Raw genomic sequence first — 18772 nt, 5'->3', positions numbered from 1 at the left:
AGACATATTTGGCAGTGTTTCTCCTGCAACAGAAGTACAATTCAAATAAAGGTGGTAGAGACAGTTTTTAATAGTGTTCTTTCAGTTGAAAGCATTGAGCTCTTTGTAGTAGGCCATAATCTTCTTTGCCTAAGAAAGTGTTAAGATTAGTGTATCCATTTAAAAATTACAGTTTTCTAAAAACACCATCATTCTTCATTCTTATAATTCAAAATATGCTTGTTCACAGTAAAAAGAAATAGAAGCTTCTTTGATTCAGGAATCAGAGAATAATGCATTTTTCTCCTAGTGGGAAAAAGTGGGTATTATTTTGTTTTCTTTTAATAAATGGTCATTCACATAAATCCAGATCAGATATCAGATGGTCATTTTTTTAAAAAGGCAAGTTTCTATATTTAGTATGCAATTACCAGTTTTTACAGAAAAAAATACAATGGTAAGGGATTCAGTATAGAGATTACTAAATGAGATTATCATTTTTCTGTTTTAGTCAATTCAAACACTTAGGAATAATTATTAAAAAGTGTTTCCTTCCTTTTTTTAAAAAACTTACTTTTAATCTGGAGGAGGAAAGTAGACCAAAGGCTTTTTTTTCTCCTTTCTCCTGGGATTCCTGATTATCTGTAGGGATAGGTATTCTCTGACGCAATCAGCAGCAACTTCAACCTCTCAAGACTGTGGTCGGCAAACTGCGGCTCACAAGCCACATGTGGCTCTTTGGCCCCTTGAGTGTGGCTCTTCCACAAAATACCACGGCCTGGGCGAGTCTATTTTGAAGAAGTGGCGTTAGAAGAAGTTTAAGTTTAAAAAATTTGGCTTTCAAAAGAAATTTCAATCGTTGTCCTGTTGATATTTGGCTCTGTTGACTAATGAGTTTGCCGACCACTGTCTCAAGATATTATTACATCAATGTTTATATCTTACCTACATCACGTATCATTAGAAGAACCAGGCCTGTGAGTGCCCCACGTTGGGCTTCCAGTTGTGAGTGTTCCCCCAACATCCCGCGTGGTTCAGGGTTCAGGTTCAGGGTTCGGGCTCTGGAGGAGGCCGCACACAAATGAGAGACAAGACAAGAAAATATTAATTTGGGAATTGGGGGGCCAGGCGGAAGCCCAAGAGAGGACTACGCCTTTCTCTGGCCTTGCCATCCCTTTTATTCAGGTTTGGGATCCTGAATAGCCCTTAGGCAGGCAATTTCCAGTAGAAGCTCAAGGATAGCGCATTAGCAAGGATTTACATAAAACTAAAAGGTGGAAGTTGCTTCAGCTCCCTTTGTCTCAACTAGACAGTGGGTGTATGGCTCTGACCCTTGCCAGAGCCTCAAGGTTGATCAGCCTTCTGGACTCCTTGTCCTCCTCTTTCTGCTAGTGAAGGTAAAGGGCAGCTTCCAACACAGGCCCACGTATTGAATTCTCTGGAATATCGCTAGTCCTTATGACAGAGTGGGGGGAAAGCAAGGTGAAGCACACAGAATGACAAATATCAAATATTGCATTTCTTGTTTTACTGGCTGAAGTAAGTCACAGGGCAACCCTAAGTTCAACACAGTGGGGAGGTAATTCGCCCACTGGTAGGGCCTGCATCTGAAATGTGCTAGGAGTGAAGATTTTTAGTTGTATTAAGTTGTTTATTTCTCTAGTGTGGGAACAGGGGGGAAATATCAAATAAGTAAAAAAGTTAAAGTTGATGCTTTTCCTGAGTATCACCTCTAGCCATCCGCCAAATTACTCCAGTTAGTGTTCCGAGATATGTGCTCTGATAAGAACAGGGTGTTTGAATTATGTAAGGGCGTTTTGCTCACTAACTGAAAATTAAGAGAGTCTGTTGAATCATTTTCCTCACTACCTCTTTTGATGTAAGTGTTCTTTCAGTTGAAAATTTCCGTAGTACTACACTAGTTACATAATGAATCTACAAGTACTTTGTCATTCTTTATATATTCCCTTTTATAATTTTTGCCTTCATGTAGATCACGGCAACATTTTGATCTATTAAATTATGATATGATATAAAGCAAAATAGATTGGTGGAATATTTGGATTCTATAGAACATTATTTGACACATAATATAAATTTCAACCCTGGTTTTCTCCTTCAGAAGAGTGCTGATTGGGGAACATTCTATATTCTTAAAACTCTAACTCAAGGTTAATGATGCATTTTATGTTTCATATAAGGGATTTAAGTTTATCTACTGTAGAAATTATGTAAAATAATCTGAAAGGAACAAATTTTCTTTAAAGTGGTAGAAACTGTCTTATCATATGCTTTATAATTTATATTAATAACTGCAAATTAATTGTTCTTTGAAATTTTGTTATCTTTTCTGTGGTAGACTGACCCTAAAGGCTTTTAAATATCCAATTTTTCATCTTCTCATCTTCTCTGTAAGAAGGGGGGTTGGGGGGACCCTCCTTTCTCTTGTCTTCTTGTTCTCATGTGAGGGACATGGGTAACACTCCCGCCTCTCTCTCTCTTCTCCATGGGAGGAGGAGTGGATTATCTGGGCGATAATTTGGGGAGGATGATTTGGGTGTATGAAGCTAAGGCTTTTTTCTACTTTAGGTATTTGCCTGCTGCTTGGGTTCTCCACCCCATAAGTAAGTTTTAATTGGGTGGGCTCTGTGAGGATGCTTATACTTGTAGTTCCCCTGAGTTGACTGTAAGTAGGTGGATAAATATCTAACTTTGGGATTGGGAACTGAGAGATTCCCATGGATACACCATTATGTAGTAACTAGAGGCCCAATGCACGAAATTCGTGCAAGAGTAGGCCTTCCTTCCCCCGGTTGCCAGCTTCCCTCTGGCACCCGGGCCCTGGGCTTCCCTCGCAGTCCCAGCTTCGTCCGGAAGGCTATCCAGAAGGACATCTGGAAGGATGTCCAGTCTAATTAGCATATTGCACTTTTATTATTATAGACTAGAGGCCTGGTGCACAAAATTCGTGCATGGGGGTGGGGTGTCCCTCAGCCCAGCCTGCAGCCTCTCCAATCTGGGATCCCTCTCACAATTCAGGACTGCTGGCTCCCAACTGCTTGCCTGCCTGCCCTCCTGATGGCCCCTAACTGCTTCTGTCTGCCAGCCTAATCACCCCCTAACCACTCCCCTGACAGCCTGATTAATGCCTAACTGCTCCCCTGCCAGTCTGATTGCCCCTAACTTCCCTCCCCTGCATGCCTGGTCCCCCCAACTGCCCTCCCCTGCAGGCCTGGTCCCTCCCAACTGCCCTCCCCTGCTGGCCTGATTGCCCACAACTGCCCTCCCTTGCAGGCCTGGTCCCTCCCAACTGCCCTCCCCTGCTGGCCATCTTGTGGCGGCCATCTTGTGTCCACATGGGGGCAGCCATCTTTGACCACATAGGGGTCATCATTTGTGTTGGAGTGACGGTCAATTTGCATATTAGTCTTTTATTAGATAGGATAGGTGACATTCTCCAACAGTACTATCATATAAGCCAGTCTTCATTTAATGTTGTTGATAGGCTCTTGGAAACAAGATATAACAAAACAAAACAAATTTTTCCACAGGATAAGTGTATAAGCAAAGTTAAGTTCCTATGGCATCTCATCAATGTTATAATGAAATGACATTGGACAAAATGACGTTATTTGAGGACCTGCTATGTCTCCTCTACCTGACTTCTTTGTCTATCTTTAAATGATTCTGAACTGAGACAAGAAAAATAATGCTCTTCTTCCAACTCTGGCCATATATCTCTCTCACCCTCCCACGCCCAACACACCCCTTGCTCACTGCCACTGATTAATCACCCTTTACCACTTTGTTATTCTATCCTACTTTTCTGTTTTCCTCATCAGATTGAAAAAATGATCTGACCTCATTACCCCCAACCTGTCTTTTATCACTTTGCCTACTTCTTCCTCTGTCTGTCACTGTCTTCAAGTGTGCATTGGCCTCAGTTTATATACTCCCAGATCTGTGCACATGCTCTGCTTTCTAACTGGAGTAGTGGCTTGCTCTGTCCCGTAGGCCTGGAGCCGGGTTATAGCTTTGACAGCTGCTTCTGCTTTAGATTAAATTTTCCACTGTATCTGCTGCTCCTGACCCCTCTTTAATGTTTGGGTGCAACCTCCCTCTTGCCTCCTGTTTTGAGGTTCCACGTTACTACCAACCTTCAAGATATGGGCACAGCTCTCCATTTTACTAAGCACCTGCACATGTGTACCTTGGAAGTGTGAGGGGCTGATTCCTAAATGGCAAACATTGACAAAAGGGATGGGAATGAATGGATAAGTTCTTTTTTTCTTTTTCTTCCTTTTGGAGGCAGAGTAGCTTCGTGTGATCTCTCTGAAACTGTCTTGCTTGGCCCTGCAATCCTTTTGCCATGAAGCTGTGTCCAGCTCAGAAACACTCTGCCCCTGCTTTACTCCATTTTCCCAGTGTCCCTGTTTCCCTGGGATTGGACTTCCCAATAAAATGTTAGCAAAAACATGTGTTCTACAGAGTCTGTGTTTTAGAGACACAGGAATAAGACAAATCTCACTTTATTTCTTATTTTAAATCTTCATTGTTGCAAGTTTTACATATGTCCCTTTTCCCCCATTGACCTCTTCTAGCCCGCCACCCACACCCTGCCCCAGGCCTTCACCATCCTATTGTCTGTGTCCATGGGTTATGCATATATGCATACAAGTTCTTTGGTCGATCTCTTCCCTTCCATCTTCCCTCTCAAATCAAATCTCACTTTAAATGTCACATTTTCACAGAGGCTTACCCCAGGCACTCACTTCCAGCCCCAACCCTATATCTCCCTGTGCACTGCATTTATTATTGCATTTATTATCTAACATATAATTTATTATTCATTATGGCTATTATTTTTATCTTTTATCCTTCCCCAGAATAAAAGTTTGAAACCTATAGAGAAACAGATCTTTGCTTCTTTTGTTGACAGTTGTATCTTCAGCACTCAGAACAATGCTGAGCACATAGTAGGCCCTCAATAAATATCAGCTGAATAAATGAAAGACTGTTTGTACTAATTTATGGTGAAATGAGGATATTGGTTTGTATACTTTCATTTGTTTCTAGGCTAGCTATGTCTTCTTATTATTTCTTTTAGACCTATTCCTCAATAGAGAAATCTATTTTCTTGACTCTGGTCTGTTCATGGGATGATTGACATGCAGACCTTCAAAAGAACTAGAAATAACCAACTGAACATCTCCCATGGCTATTACCTCAACATATCTAACTCAGACCTGGCGGTCATCCTGTATTTCCTATCTCAGTTACTAATACTGCCAGACAGCCAGTTGCTCTAACCTGAAACTTTAGAATAATCCTTAAATCTCCATATCCGGTTGGTTAGCAAGTCTGGTTAATTCACTCTCTCAAGGATCTCCAAAATATTTTCTCTCCTCTGTATGACCCTGCATTCACTGGAGTCCTGTGCTCTGTCATATCTCAGCTTAAGTGTCACCTCCTCAGACTGAGTTTCCTGACACCCTATTTATAGAGCCTTCACCTTGCAATTACTGTTATATCACCTTGTTCGTCCCCTTCATAAGTGTTATAACCATTTCTAATGACTCACTTAACATTTTATTACTTTATTATTTGTTTCTCCACTGGAATGTAAGTGCTATGAAGCAGGACTTTGTCTACTTTGTTTTTTTATAGTAGCCACAGTGTCTAGTTTCTAGCTCATAGCAGGCACTCTATCATGAGCTGAATTAATAAATGACACAATACTCTTTTACTAGGTTCATTTGATTCTACTTTCCTTACTCATCTTTTCCAGTCAACCCTTTATACTGATAGTATTGTTATAAAAAACAGAGACCTGATTATATTACTGTTCATCTTAAAAACTTTCAGTGTCTTAAGTATAAAATTACATCAATTCCCTCAACCAAAAAAAATTATAGAACTAATTTTAATAATCTTTAAATGAATTTTTGAGTAAAATTTAATGTACAATACTAGGTCAAAAATCTTAAATTTTATATTTGGTCTTAAATTCTGCATGGAAAAAACAATTCTCTTTAGAGATAGAGTTTAAAAAACCCATAAATTTTTCTACATTATATTTATTATTCATAGATTATTTTAATTCATTTTTCCCATATATTAAATTTTATATTTCTACTTTTCATGTTTCTTTTGTTTTATTTTACATTCTAATTTTTAATTTTTATATATTTTAAAATCTTAACAGTTAAAAACTATCTTTTTCTAGATAGAGTTATAGAAATTCCACTTAAAATAATTGCATTTTTGTCATTAGCCTGTGAGGTTGATATCTCTCATGTCATTTACTCTTCCAAAGACTCTATGTTTTTGTGTGAAAGTATTCAGGAACTTACATTTTAATATATTTTCCTCACTAAATAAAAAATAATTTAAAAATTATACATAATTGACGTTAAAATTATGTATTGACCATGTAATTCATTTTTAACAGATTTCTATATTATATGTACTGTATAATACATTGGAAGTTTTTTTAAAACTAGTACATTTTTATAAAGTTTAATAATATAATGTAATTATTTTCTCATAAGGTAAAATATAAAACAATGCTTCAAAGTTTTTGCTCTTTTTACAATAAGCCAGTTTTTTAAATTACATACATTTTTTTATATATATAAAGACAAGACATTCTTTTTTGGGGGATTTCCTACCCTAGTAAATAAAATTTTTAATTTTCTAAACTTTAATAATATTTTTAAATAAAAATTTTGCATGTTTATTGCCAAACTAAAATTTTGTGATTAATTACTTATAGAATGTATTTTAGTAAATATGTCCCTATCTTAAGTAGTTCTATGACATCATCATTATTAATAATGTCAATAATAACTTAATCTGACATAATTTTATAGTTTATAAAAAATATTAATTGGGTTAACAAAAATTATTATTCCTGTTCTTGATCTCATATTTCCTTAAAGTACCACTTGTGAGGAGTTATTAAAATATAATTGGAAAATTTTTTAAACACTGTAATCCATTTCAAAGGTGACATTATTAATGTGAAGAATAATAGAATATTTTCAGCCTATGATTCTCAAAACTGCTCTAGCTTATTACAGCTCTTAAATCATTAAGATAAATTATCACTATATCTGTATCTACTGTTTTTTATTGTTATTTAAAATGTGTAACTTTGAGACTTTTACTCCCAGCCATGAAGAACTAATTGGCACTGTATATATACATATATATATATATATATATATATATACTATTAGAACACTGCAAAAACATATAAAAATGCTGTTTTAAGATATTGGATAATAGTACAAAATTGTATGCCTTGTATAAAGAGAAACACACTAGATTAGCCTAGAGATTTATCCAACTTTCTGCCTGGAGACAGTTTATAAACTCAGTGCAAGGAGAAAAACCCCAAGCAGAATACAGCAGTTCTTGTTAGCTGCAGAGGTGGAGATGGGTTTGGGAGGCAACTTAAATTTATGCAGGATGGTACTGGAGGAGGGTAGTTATGATGGACAAAGCTCCAGGAATCTATGTGTGTGTGTCGGGGGGAGTCCCCTTGAAACTTTATGAAACCATGCAAAAAAATAGGAGGAAGTTGAAGTTGAATGAAAGGACTGGGAGATATGTCATTTCCAACCAGCCATAGTGAAAAGATATTATTATTATTATTATTATTATTATTATTATTATTCTACAATTCTGGAGGAGTCATTAATTATGTAAGTCATTCTTAATAGGAGAGTTAAACTAGACCCAGAGTAAAGGCTACTCTAGTTATACCCTAACAGAGCTTAAAAACTAGCACTGAAAGGATCATGCTAATCCAAAAAACAAGATCATCATTCTTGAAAGGAGGATAACAGAGTTTAGATGCTCAACACATAAAATTTATAATATTTAATACTCAATAAATAATTGCTAGATACACAAAGGAGTAGAAAAATGTGACCACCATTCAGAATAAAATATGTCAATAGAAACAAAACCAGAGATGACAAAATGCTTGAATAAGTAGGTAAGAACTTCAAAACATTTAAATATTTTAAAAGTTACGGTTAAAGTTGAATATGAGAAGAGAAAAGGAAACCATGAAAATTAAAAGTAATAGAATTTCTAGACTGAGAAAATGAAATATAAAAAATTTACTGAATGGGCTTGAAGGCAGATTAGACGCTACAGAAGGAAAGATAAATACACATAGTGCTACAGGCTAAATGTTTATGCTGCTCACCCCACTCCCCAAATTCATATGTTGAAACCTGATCCCTAAGGCGATGATACTTGGAGGTGGGACCTTTGGGAGGTGCTTTGGGCAAACCCTTTGTGAATGGGATTAGTGCCCTTACAAAAGTGACCTTAGAGAGCTTGTGCCTTTCCATCATGCGAGGACACAGTGAGAGAAAGGCAATCTATGCTTGAGGAAGTGAATTCCCAGCAGCCATTGAATCTGCCAGTACCTGGATTTCAGACTTTTAGCCTCCAGAACTGTGATAAATAAGTTTTTATTGTTTACTAGAGGCCCCGTGCATGAATTTGGGCATCAGTGGGGTCCCTTGGTTTGGCCTGCGGGATCAGGCGGAAACTGGCTCTCCAACATCCCCTGATGGGTCCTGGATTGCCAGAGGGCACAGGCCAGGCTGAGGAACCCCACCAGAGCTGAGAAGGGACACAGAAGGTTGACCAGCCAGGGAGGGACTGTGAGAGGGCTCCAGGGCATGTCCAGCCCGTCTTGCTCTGTCCTGATCAGCTGGACGTCAGCAGCAAGCTAACCTACCAGTTGGAGCATCTGCACCCTGGTGGTCAGTGCATGTCATAGCAAGCAGTTGAGCAGCCTTAGCATATCATTAGCATATTATGCTTTGATTGGTTGAACTGATGACTGGACAACCAGACACTTAGCATATTAGGCTTTTATTATATAGGACTAGTAGCCCGTTTGCACGAAGATTCGTGCAATAGACCTTCATTCACCTGGCTGCCTGCACCAGTTTTCTGCCGGCACCGGGACCCAGGCCTTGGCTGTGGCCACCGCCTTCTACCTTCTTTCAGGGTCCCGGTGCCGGCAGAAAACTGGTGCAGGTGAAAACTGCACCCTAGCGTCCCTGTGACCCGATCGCAGGAGCGAGCCGACCCCCCAGGTCCGCTCGCTCCTGCAATCGGAGCAGGCACCCGGCTGGCGCCCAAGGCCCGGAAAGCCCCGGGCGGCTTCCCGGGCCTTGGGCTCCGCCCGCACCCCAGCGTCCCTGCGACCCGATCGCAGGAGCGAGCCGACCCCCCAGGTCGGCTCGCTCCTGCGATCGGAGCACGCACCCGGCTGGCGCCCAAGGCCCGGAAAGCCCCGGGCGGCTTCCCGGGCATTGGGCCCCGCCCGCACCCCCCGATCGCAGGAGCGGGTTTGGCTGGCTCCTGTGATCGGAGCAGGTGCTTCCCTTCAACGGTTTCCTGGTGGGCGTGGTTGATGGGCGTGGTTTGGTTGGTGGGCGTGGCTTGGGCGTAGCGAAGGTGCGGTCAATTTGCATATTTGTCTATTATAAGGTAAGATTAGCCATCTAGTTTATGGTAATTTGTTGTAGCAGCCCAAATGAACTAATACACATATATACATCCATGGAAACTAAACAGACTAAAGTACAGAGAGAAAAATAATTTAAAAAATGAACAGAATAAGAACTGATGATAGCCCTGTACATGGAGGGCTAGGAGAGACTAGAGAAAAAGGCAGACAACTCCGTTTTGGTAGATGGCAGATTTAATAAGCAAGGACAGTTAGCTAACAGGTTTGTCATGTGTGGCCACAGGATGAGTAAATCTCTGTACCGGCCCATACAGAGAATCTTAAGTTTATATCAATGCCTTCACTGGGTTCTGTCACAAATACTGTGCAGATGATTTCAGCAACACACTATTCTCTCAAGGCTGTGTCCTGGAAGCAGCTTCTAGTCCGGGAAGGACTAGGGAGAGCGTGGGGAGGGGTCTGGCTCACAGGTCAACCTGCAGTCAGGTCCTCTCCATGACCTCCTCCAGCAGCTGTCAAGGAACTGAGGACTGAAGCCCCAAACTGAGACTACGCACTGCATAAAGTATATTTCACAAAGGACTTTCCTTTATAATAGATACATTTAAATCTTCCAGCTTACAACAAATAAAACAAATAGGAAAATGAGCAAAACACCTGAGCACATAGTTCACAAACGAAGTAATAGACATGCCCAATAAGCCTATGAAAACATTTTCAGCATCTTTGGGCAAATGCAAATGACAATACCAGTGAGATACCATTATGCAAGTTGCTAAAATTAAATCATGTTCGGTGTTGTAAAAATGTGAAGCATCTGGAATTCTCATATTACTGAGGGAATTTAAAATGATAGCCATATTGAAAAACAGTTCCTGATAATTATATACCCACCAAACAACCTAGTATCATTCTTAGGAATTGAGGACTATACATATATGTCCACACACACTGTATTCAAATATTCATAGTAGCTTTATTCTTAATAGCTCAAAACTGGAATAATACAAATGTACTTCACTAGGTAAATGTATAAACAAATTGTGATATATCCACACTATTCAGCAGTGAAAAGGAATAAGCTACTGATATGAAGCAACAACTTGGCTATACTTTCAAAGCATTGAGCTGGAGTGAAAGAAACCAGGCACAAACATTATTATTTTATTATTCTACTTATATGAAATGTATGAATAACTAAAATAATCTATAGTGACAGAAATCAGAACAGTTGCCTGTTTCAAGGGGTGGAGTTTGAGGGAATTACTACAAAGAAACTTTGGAAGAATAATAGAAATAGATTATCTTTTTTTTAATTGATTTCAGAGAGGGAGAGGGAGAGAGAAATAGAAACATCAATGATGACAGAGAATCATTGATCAGCTGCTTCCTGCACGCCCCCTACTGGGGATTGAGTCTGCAACCTGGCATGTGCCCTTGACCGGAATCGAACCCTGGACCTTTCATTCCGTAGGCCGAGGCTCTATCCACTGAGCCAAACCGGCTAGGGATAGATTATCTATTAATTGGGGGTAGTTGTCAAATGGGAGTTTACATTTTTTAAACACATCAAATGGGTGCATTTGTTTTGTGTATATTGTGCCTCCATTAGGTTTATTTGAAAAAATATATATAGCTCTGATAATACTAATTCTGTATCTTACTTTTGGTTAAATAATTTTGTGGTTTTCCCCTGTGTTGAACCTGATAAGTAGAGTTGACAGTAGAGATTATAGTCTTAGTCTCCAGTCCTGGGCCAGATTTTGTTTGGCAATTTCCACAATAAAGGGAAAAAATGATTATAAATTTTCCTAGTACTAGCATTAACAGAACTAAGGAACATGGATACTACTGAGGTATATTTAATCACTTCAGCAGCATCTTGCCAGTGGTTCTCAATCAATCCCATAATGAATTTCCTTTCAATAAAATAAAGGAGGTATTTTAGATAATTACCTAACTTCAATAAAATAATTTAAAAAATCAATATGATGTCTTAAGTATAAATAAAAAAGGAAATAAATCACCTATACAAAACAACTTGTATTTCAATATGTAAGTAACTTGTGCAACATGACCTTAGTAGGTGAAATAAAATAGAAGCCCAAACCTATTCCCAGAGTCACCATTAATGTGACAGATGGGGTATTAATTGTGTCCTGGAGACAATGCCATGGACAGAGTGGTTATTAGTGATGTGATTTTCTGAAATGGTAAGCAAAACTTGATAATGTTAAAAAACAAGTACTAGTATATTATTTCCTCAATGTATATAGTAGATGCATCCTAGAAAGTAAAATCCATGCAAAAATCTTTATGTGCAAAATAGACTTAAATTAGGCTTGATGAAATATAATGCATGTTTTTGTTGTTGTTTTTTTAATATAAATGAATGCCCAGTGGCCCATTCAGAAGTCCCTACAGGACAATTTATGGTGTGGAATTGTCCCACCCATTGTGACACAACTAGCACTCTGACCTCACACTAATGCCAGTGGTCCTGTCAATCACGGAGTAAAACGAAAAGACAGCCTGCAAGTCTCATAAAAACCCAGTAAGGCGCATTTTCAAACCCTCTGTGAATCACAGACATAACAAACAAACGACCACACAACTAGGAAGGAGTGTCACCTGCACCTGGAGTGGCAAAAGCTACTTGCAAAAATTATATTGACTAAAGGGAAGAAATCGGGATTGGAAGAGATAACATTTTTAGTCTGAAAGGAAACACGTGGACAGGTCTTTTTATTTTCTCTAAATAACTGGTGATTGAGCTGAACGCCTTAATTTTAACCTGTATGTTGGTCATGAGAACTGGAGCGGAGCAAGGGGACTCTATTGTGTGCCCCCTTTGCTGCTCGGCCAGCATTCTGCAAAGCAGTAGTCCCCTGGCCTGATTTGCAGGGACCCAGGGACTACCTCCCGCCCTCAGGTAAGATGCCATCTGGGCTTCGTCACCTGGACACAGAGCGCCTGCACACCGCTTTGCCAGGCCTTTCCCAGGAGCCACATCTACCGGGCCTCGGTCAAGTTCCTAGCTGTGCAGCAGACTTTCCACCAAGCACGCTTTCCATGCGCAGGGATTTCACAGATCACGAAGTTCTTCCACATCCATGCCTTTCTTTACCCTAGAAGTTCAGCGAGCAGAGCCAGCAAGGAAGGATCCCTTCTCAGAGGGCCAGACCACTACAGGAAAGACCTTTCCACCGGGACCCTTTAAGGGCCTGCGCCTGCCCCTCTGCGGGGCGAGGGCGCGCGAGGGGGAGGGTGGGGAGTGTCCTCTTTCTCCCCCCACCCTCCGCGCGGGGCTGGGCCGAGGCCCGTGGGGGCCGTCTCCTCCTCCCCAGCAGCTGCAGCTCACTCGGCTCACACGCCAGGGCTGGGGACCGAGCGGCAGGGACTCCTCCGGCTCCTGAGAAGTGGATCCGCTCGGGGTCACCGCGATGCCAGGGGCCGCCGGGGTCCTTCTGGTCCTGCTGCTCAGCGGGGGCCTCGGGGGCGGCCGGGCGCAGCGGCGGCAGCGGCTGCCACAGGCGCATCAGCAGAGAGGTACAGTCGAGGCACGGGCTGTGGGTTACATCCTTTGTCGGGCCGGGCCAAGGCTCCTCAGCGGTCCCAGCAGACGGTTGCTGGCCTGGGACCGCTTCCTCCCTCTGCCCTGGGGAGCGCGCTTTGGGGCGAGAGGGGCGAAGTTTGGAGCAAGTTCACTTTCCACTCCCGGAGTTGGGTAGAGGGGTTTGCCTGCCTCCCCCCGCAAAGAACAGGGCGTGCTTTTCATTGTTCGTTCGTTTCTGAGAGCACTTGCCAGCACCAGACATCCTGCAGATTGATTCCCAAAATCTCCCCAAGAGGCAAACTTTTAACCAATTGACAAAGTTTCTTCAAATCAGACTCCTTCCCTGCAGAGAAACGTTTCTCAAGCAGTGGCTCATGGAACTTGGTGGAAGGCAGCTGATATATATGGTTTTTTTTTTAAGGGACTTTGTAAGTATTTGAATAGGGCTTGTAGAGTAGTGAAGTGTATGGATTTTTTCTTTCCTGGCAATGGCCTCTCCAACCTCATATTTTCTTTACCCACATCCTATCTCAGGTAACTTATTATACAGTGGGATTTCTCCTTGTTTAACACACAGGGGAGAATGCTGTGTCACCCTATTTTAACTAAGACCACAAGGGCCAGACATATGCTTCAGGGGACTTTGGAAGACAGTTGTATTTTAATGCAACTCAAGCTATTGTCTTCAGAGAGCCTTAATGTTTACATGCATATCATTTCTGAAACTGTGGGGAGGCTTGGAAGAGTTACTTTATGATCATGAATTTTAAAAGAAGCACATATGCAGTATTTTAAAACACAATTTATAGTACATTATTTCAGCAAACATTTCTGTAAGCTGGAAACTATGCATCGAAGTAAAATAATTAAGAAAAATTTAAGGTTTGGTCTCAGATATCAAAGTATTTACCCAGATGTACAAAAGCTGGAGGTTAGCAGCTTTTGAAAATTTTGATGAGGCTGAACCTGCCAAATGTTTGAAGTGTACTATTTCCTCTTTGAGTTAACTGTACTAAAGATATGTCTAATAGTTCTGATAGTTTTTCCTCTGATAATATAATAGTATTTCTAGCAGTACTATTTTATTTAAAAAGGAATGAAAAATACCCTATGCTCCTTGCTACAATAATAACTCCTTGATTAAAATGCCGAGAATAAAAATGACCTAAGTTCACTATATGATTTTTTTTTTCCTTCTTCTATTTTTGCATTTCCTTCTCTGAGAGGTAAAATGAGGTCAGTGTGGCTTAATTAATAGAATGCACGAGACAGTGATTTTGAGAATATCTCTGGCGATTTATAAACATCTGACTTTTCAGTATTATCTTGCTCAGTTATATGATATATTTTAATAACACACAATACTTAATACTGTTAGGCAGCTGGGCGTGAAGAGAGGCCAGGAGTACCATCCGTTCTGTTTACTACAGTGGGGCAGAAGCTCAAAGCTCGCAGAGAAGGGACCAAGTGGGTTCATGAGGATTTTCCCTAGCTTGTCCCTCTCCCCTTTCTCTCTTATTTTCTACTCACTCTTTTCCCCTCCCCTCCCCACCTCTCCTCTCCCTCTTCCTCATCTCTTTAACTCTTCTTTCCTTTCTTCTTTCCTTCCTCTCCCTCCCTCCTTCCTTCCTACCTCCCTCCCTCCCTCCCTCCCTACCTCCCACTTTCCCTCCCTCCCTCCCACCTCCCTCTCTCTCTTTCTCTCTTTCTCTCTCCGTCATCAGACAAAATTAACTGTGATTTCTATGGTCTGGGTATAGGTTGAGGTGGATACAGAGGGAGCATTTATAATGCCATTCTGTTCAGAGAAAACTTGGACACTATATACCTGAGAGATTCTATGCAAAATAACTATAGCATTGAGTGTACTACGGACTGTTATATTCTACATTCTAGAATATGTTGTGTATTTTATAGCTCCTTTATAGTGTTTTCAGGATTCATTCAAGGATAAATGCTTAATATCTGCTAATATTAAAATATGTAAAATTTGTTTCATAATATCTTAAATTTGTATCGTGCTTCATGATATAAAAATGCCTTACATATATGAGCTTATTTAACCTTCAGCTATAGTTATTCCTATTGAACAAACCTGAGTCTTGGAGGAGCTGTGACTTAAGTTGATGCAATTGACAGGAACCTAATTTTTAACAACTGAAATAACTTAGTTTTGTTTATGCTAAAATTCTCTTTTCATGGTACGAAGATTTCTTTCCATTTATTTTTTGGGGCCTGTATCCTTTCCAATGTTATAGGCTAAATCAAGCTCTCAGTAAAAATCATTGGATGTGAGTTCAATACAAGTATTTTCTTGGTTATCTGACCTTCCTGGCCATGCACTAATTATTTAGAATGAGTTTCTGTTTCCTCTTTTAGTACAGTGCCAATTTTTTAAGAATGTTGACATAAAGTAATCATTTTTAAATGTTGAATTGAGTTAGAACCTTAACCAGATATTTATTTGTTTTTTAAATCTTGTGTAGTTTCTACAGTATGCAGAATTGTAGTATGAATAACATTGATTCAGAAAGAATGATATTCCAAAGAAACCCTTTAACTAGGTTAAAGATTGACAAAATAGGAGAATGATAGTCAAAGTGGTTTTGGAATTCAGTAAGGCAGTACATATAATCATCCCCTGACATGCTTGTGAATAGTATGTGGAAATGGCAATGTGATGGTAGGTAAATCACAACTGATTACAAGTAGCTTCCAAAGAATATTGCAGAGTAGATCAAGGTTAATCTGGGAAGAAGTCTCTAAAAGTGTGAGAGAGGTTTCCTTACGTTCATTTGACTCAGTAATGGCTTGATGGAAAGCATAAAATCCAAGTTTATCAGAACTGCAGGTGGTCCAAAATTGATTTGGGTAGCTAAGCTGGTAAAAACAGATTGAGGAACTTCAAAGGACTCTGTAGTTAGACCATGAACAGGACATACTGAAGTTGGTTTTATTATTTGTATCTAGATGTTAAATAATTTCATATGCCCTATTCTGGAAATTTGTTGTTTCCTTTATATAAATATACTAGGGGCGGGCGCAGTGCACGAATTCATGCACCTTAAAAGGAACTGTGGGCTGCGAGGCTGTGGTGGGCACAGGGGCGGGTCTCAGCCCATCCTCCATGCCCCCACTGGCAGCCCTGCTCCTGCCACCACTGCTCCCACGCACTGACAGCACAGAGTGATTGGGGCCTACACCAGCAGTGGGTGTGAGTGGGGCGAGCGCCATCAAGGTGCAAGCAGAGGCTACTACCCCGATCACCCCTCAGGAGCAGGGGGAGGTGGAGAAGCCCTCAGGGGTGATCAGGCCAATGCCAGACACCAGCAGTGGGTGCAAGTGACGGCTCTGGTGCTGGCAGCGGGTGCGAACAGGGCTGGCGCTGGCAGCAGGTACAAGCACCGGGCGGGACCGCAGTGAGCAGGAGCAAAGAATTTTCAGTAACTACCAGAGGCTTGCCCCGATGACAGCAACCAGCGCCCTGCCTTGGTCTGGCACCCCCGCTCACCTGCTCCACCATCCCTCCACAGCCGACGCCTGCCATGTTCCACACATGCCCCCTGGTGGTCAGTGCACGCCATAGCGACCAGTTGTTCGGTTGTCTGGTTGTTCCACTGTTCGGTCTATTTGCATATTAGGGTTTTATACATATAGATAGGAATGACACGAAGATAGGAATAGGAAAGACAAGTCTGAATTGCAGTAAGTTCAATGTGAATAGATAGTGTGACTTGGTGAAATGTTAACTGACTGACTTTTATTAAAAACTCATAGAAGCAGATGGGTCTAGTTGTTAAAACACAACAATTGCTTCATTGACAAATGGATGTAAATTCAGAGGAGGTGGAGTACACTTAGTTAGCGGTCTGAAAATATTGTTAGAGGAGGGCTATTCCAAGAAGAGTCTGTAAGTTTAGAGAAAGACTTAGGAAATCATAACAGATATTCTCAGAGTTTTGTAAAGATTGTTGTATGGAAAAGAGGCTAAATGCCTTTCCTAAAGCCTGAACTCAGGTAGAAGTATATGGCTAAGAGGAATGTCTGAGTTCAATAAAATGGGAGGAAATGTGCTCCCTCTCCCCATCCGGAGCTGTTCAGAAATAGCAGGGTTGAGTTGGAGCACCTAGCTTCTGGAAGTGTCCATACAGTGAGTAGAGATACAGGGGTGATTTGGTCTGAAATGCCTCCATGGAGAAGTTAGAACTCATAAAGTCTCCAGTCTTTTTCCAAGTCCAATATTCTAGGATGGCATCCTATTATTTTTTGGAGTTCAAACTTGCATTTAAACTTCTGAATTCTTAAAAATCTCAAGAAAATATTAAATGTATATAAGTATGTTTTTAGATGCCTTTTGGGATTTAAAATAAAGACATATTTGAGACAATCTTCACATATTTTTGGCACACATGTTTAAAATTTAATGTGGAATTTCCACTTCACCATCATTTGCAGCTCTAAAACATCCTGTGCTATAAAATGTGAAAACACTTTATAAATTACCTGAGAACATGTCAGGGGATTTATTGTAGCTGTAAACCTGAAATGAATTTTTTGGGCGTGTCTTCTTTTGCTTCATGTGTAACTTGTTGGCTTGTTCACTACACACTGATATAATAGTTTAGTAAAAATTATTCATAACATATAAATGTATGGCTGAGAATAAAAACTTTCAACATTGACTAAAATGTTATAGGTGTGGTAGAACTTTTTAAATGACATATTTTATATTATAACATTTGTTCTTACACATCAGTGTATACAAATTGCTGCTATATCTTATTTCTAGGATTTTTCTATGCTAGAATTTCATGCAAGTAATGAACTCACGAGTTGTTAGGGATTATGTACATGTTCTACCAATTATTCTGTAATTCACTTCAGTTGCCACAGCTCCTAAAATATGGGATAATTGTCACCTACACTAATAACTACAATGTTTACCTCCTTTATATATAATTATGTAAAAACTCAAATAGGTATCCCAAGAGTTATTCCTAGGTATTGTGCTATAAGAGGGCATGAGTCTATATTTTATAGGAGGGATTTAGTTAAATAGGAAGAATTTCTGAAGTAGTAGGATTTGTAATTCTTATAACTTTCAACTATATTGCAAAGGTATGACTCAAAAAGGTTTACTTTTTGCTAGATTTTACTTTACAGTATTTTCTCAGTCTCTATTTATATAAAGCAGATAATTGTCACTTTTTCATTCATACATTTATTAAATACTGATTATTCATTGACAATGACTAATGTGCTAGACATTTCTACTTGGACCTCAAAGACTAAATCATTGTCCTTTCTTATAGTTTACTGCCAAATAGATTTGGCAGTAAACTATAAGAAAAAATTCACTTGAACTTTATATAATATCTCACATCTCCTTTCATAATCTGCTTTATAGTTATGGGGTCACCATTTTAGACCACAATGGAAGAGGAGGAATTTGGACCTAGTGGGCTCCAGAATAGGGAAAATTAACTTTAAACTACCCTATACATACATGGCATGATCAATGGGGTGGCTAGCTGTCTAAGTTACAGAGTCCAAAGGATGTATGGAATGTAAGGTTGTTTCTAGTCAACATAACTCTCCAGTAGGATTGTACCATGTGGGCACAGCATGGCTCGAAGAGTTTCTAAGCAGGGTAATAATAATAATAATAATAATAATAATCCTACCTAATAATAGACAAATATGCAAATTGACCATACCTCCGACACACCCAC

At 40.0% G+C, this 18772-nt stretch overlaps 1 protein-coding gene across 1 annotated transcript in view; it reads left to right on the top strand.

Moving 5' to 3' along the window:
• Nucleotides 1-12829: 12829 nt before the first annotated feature.
• Nucleotides 12830-18772, top strand: part of LAMA2 (laminin subunit alpha 2) — a 489326-nt gene continuing 483383 nt past the window's right edge. Inside the window, exon 1 of the mRNA XM_054722564.1 lies at nucleotides 12830-13033. Within this exon, the coding sequence (XP_054578539.1) occupies nucleotides 12928-13033 (106 nt within the window). The 5' untranslated portion in view covers nucleotides 12830-12927. The remainder of the gene's footprint in view (nucleotides 13034-18772) is intronic.

Source organism: Eptesicus fuscus, chromosome 10 (assembly GCF_027574615.1).
Source record: "Eptesicus fuscus isolate TK198812 chromosome 10, DD_ASM_mEF_20220401, whole genome shotgun sequence".
Classification (NCBI taxonomy): Eukaryota; Metazoa; Chordata; class Mammalia; order Chiroptera; family Vespertilionidae; genus Eptesicus; species Eptesicus fuscus.
The sequence above is the reverse complement of the archived record's forward strand: the minus strand, read 5'-3'. Positions and strand labels throughout refer to the sequence as shown.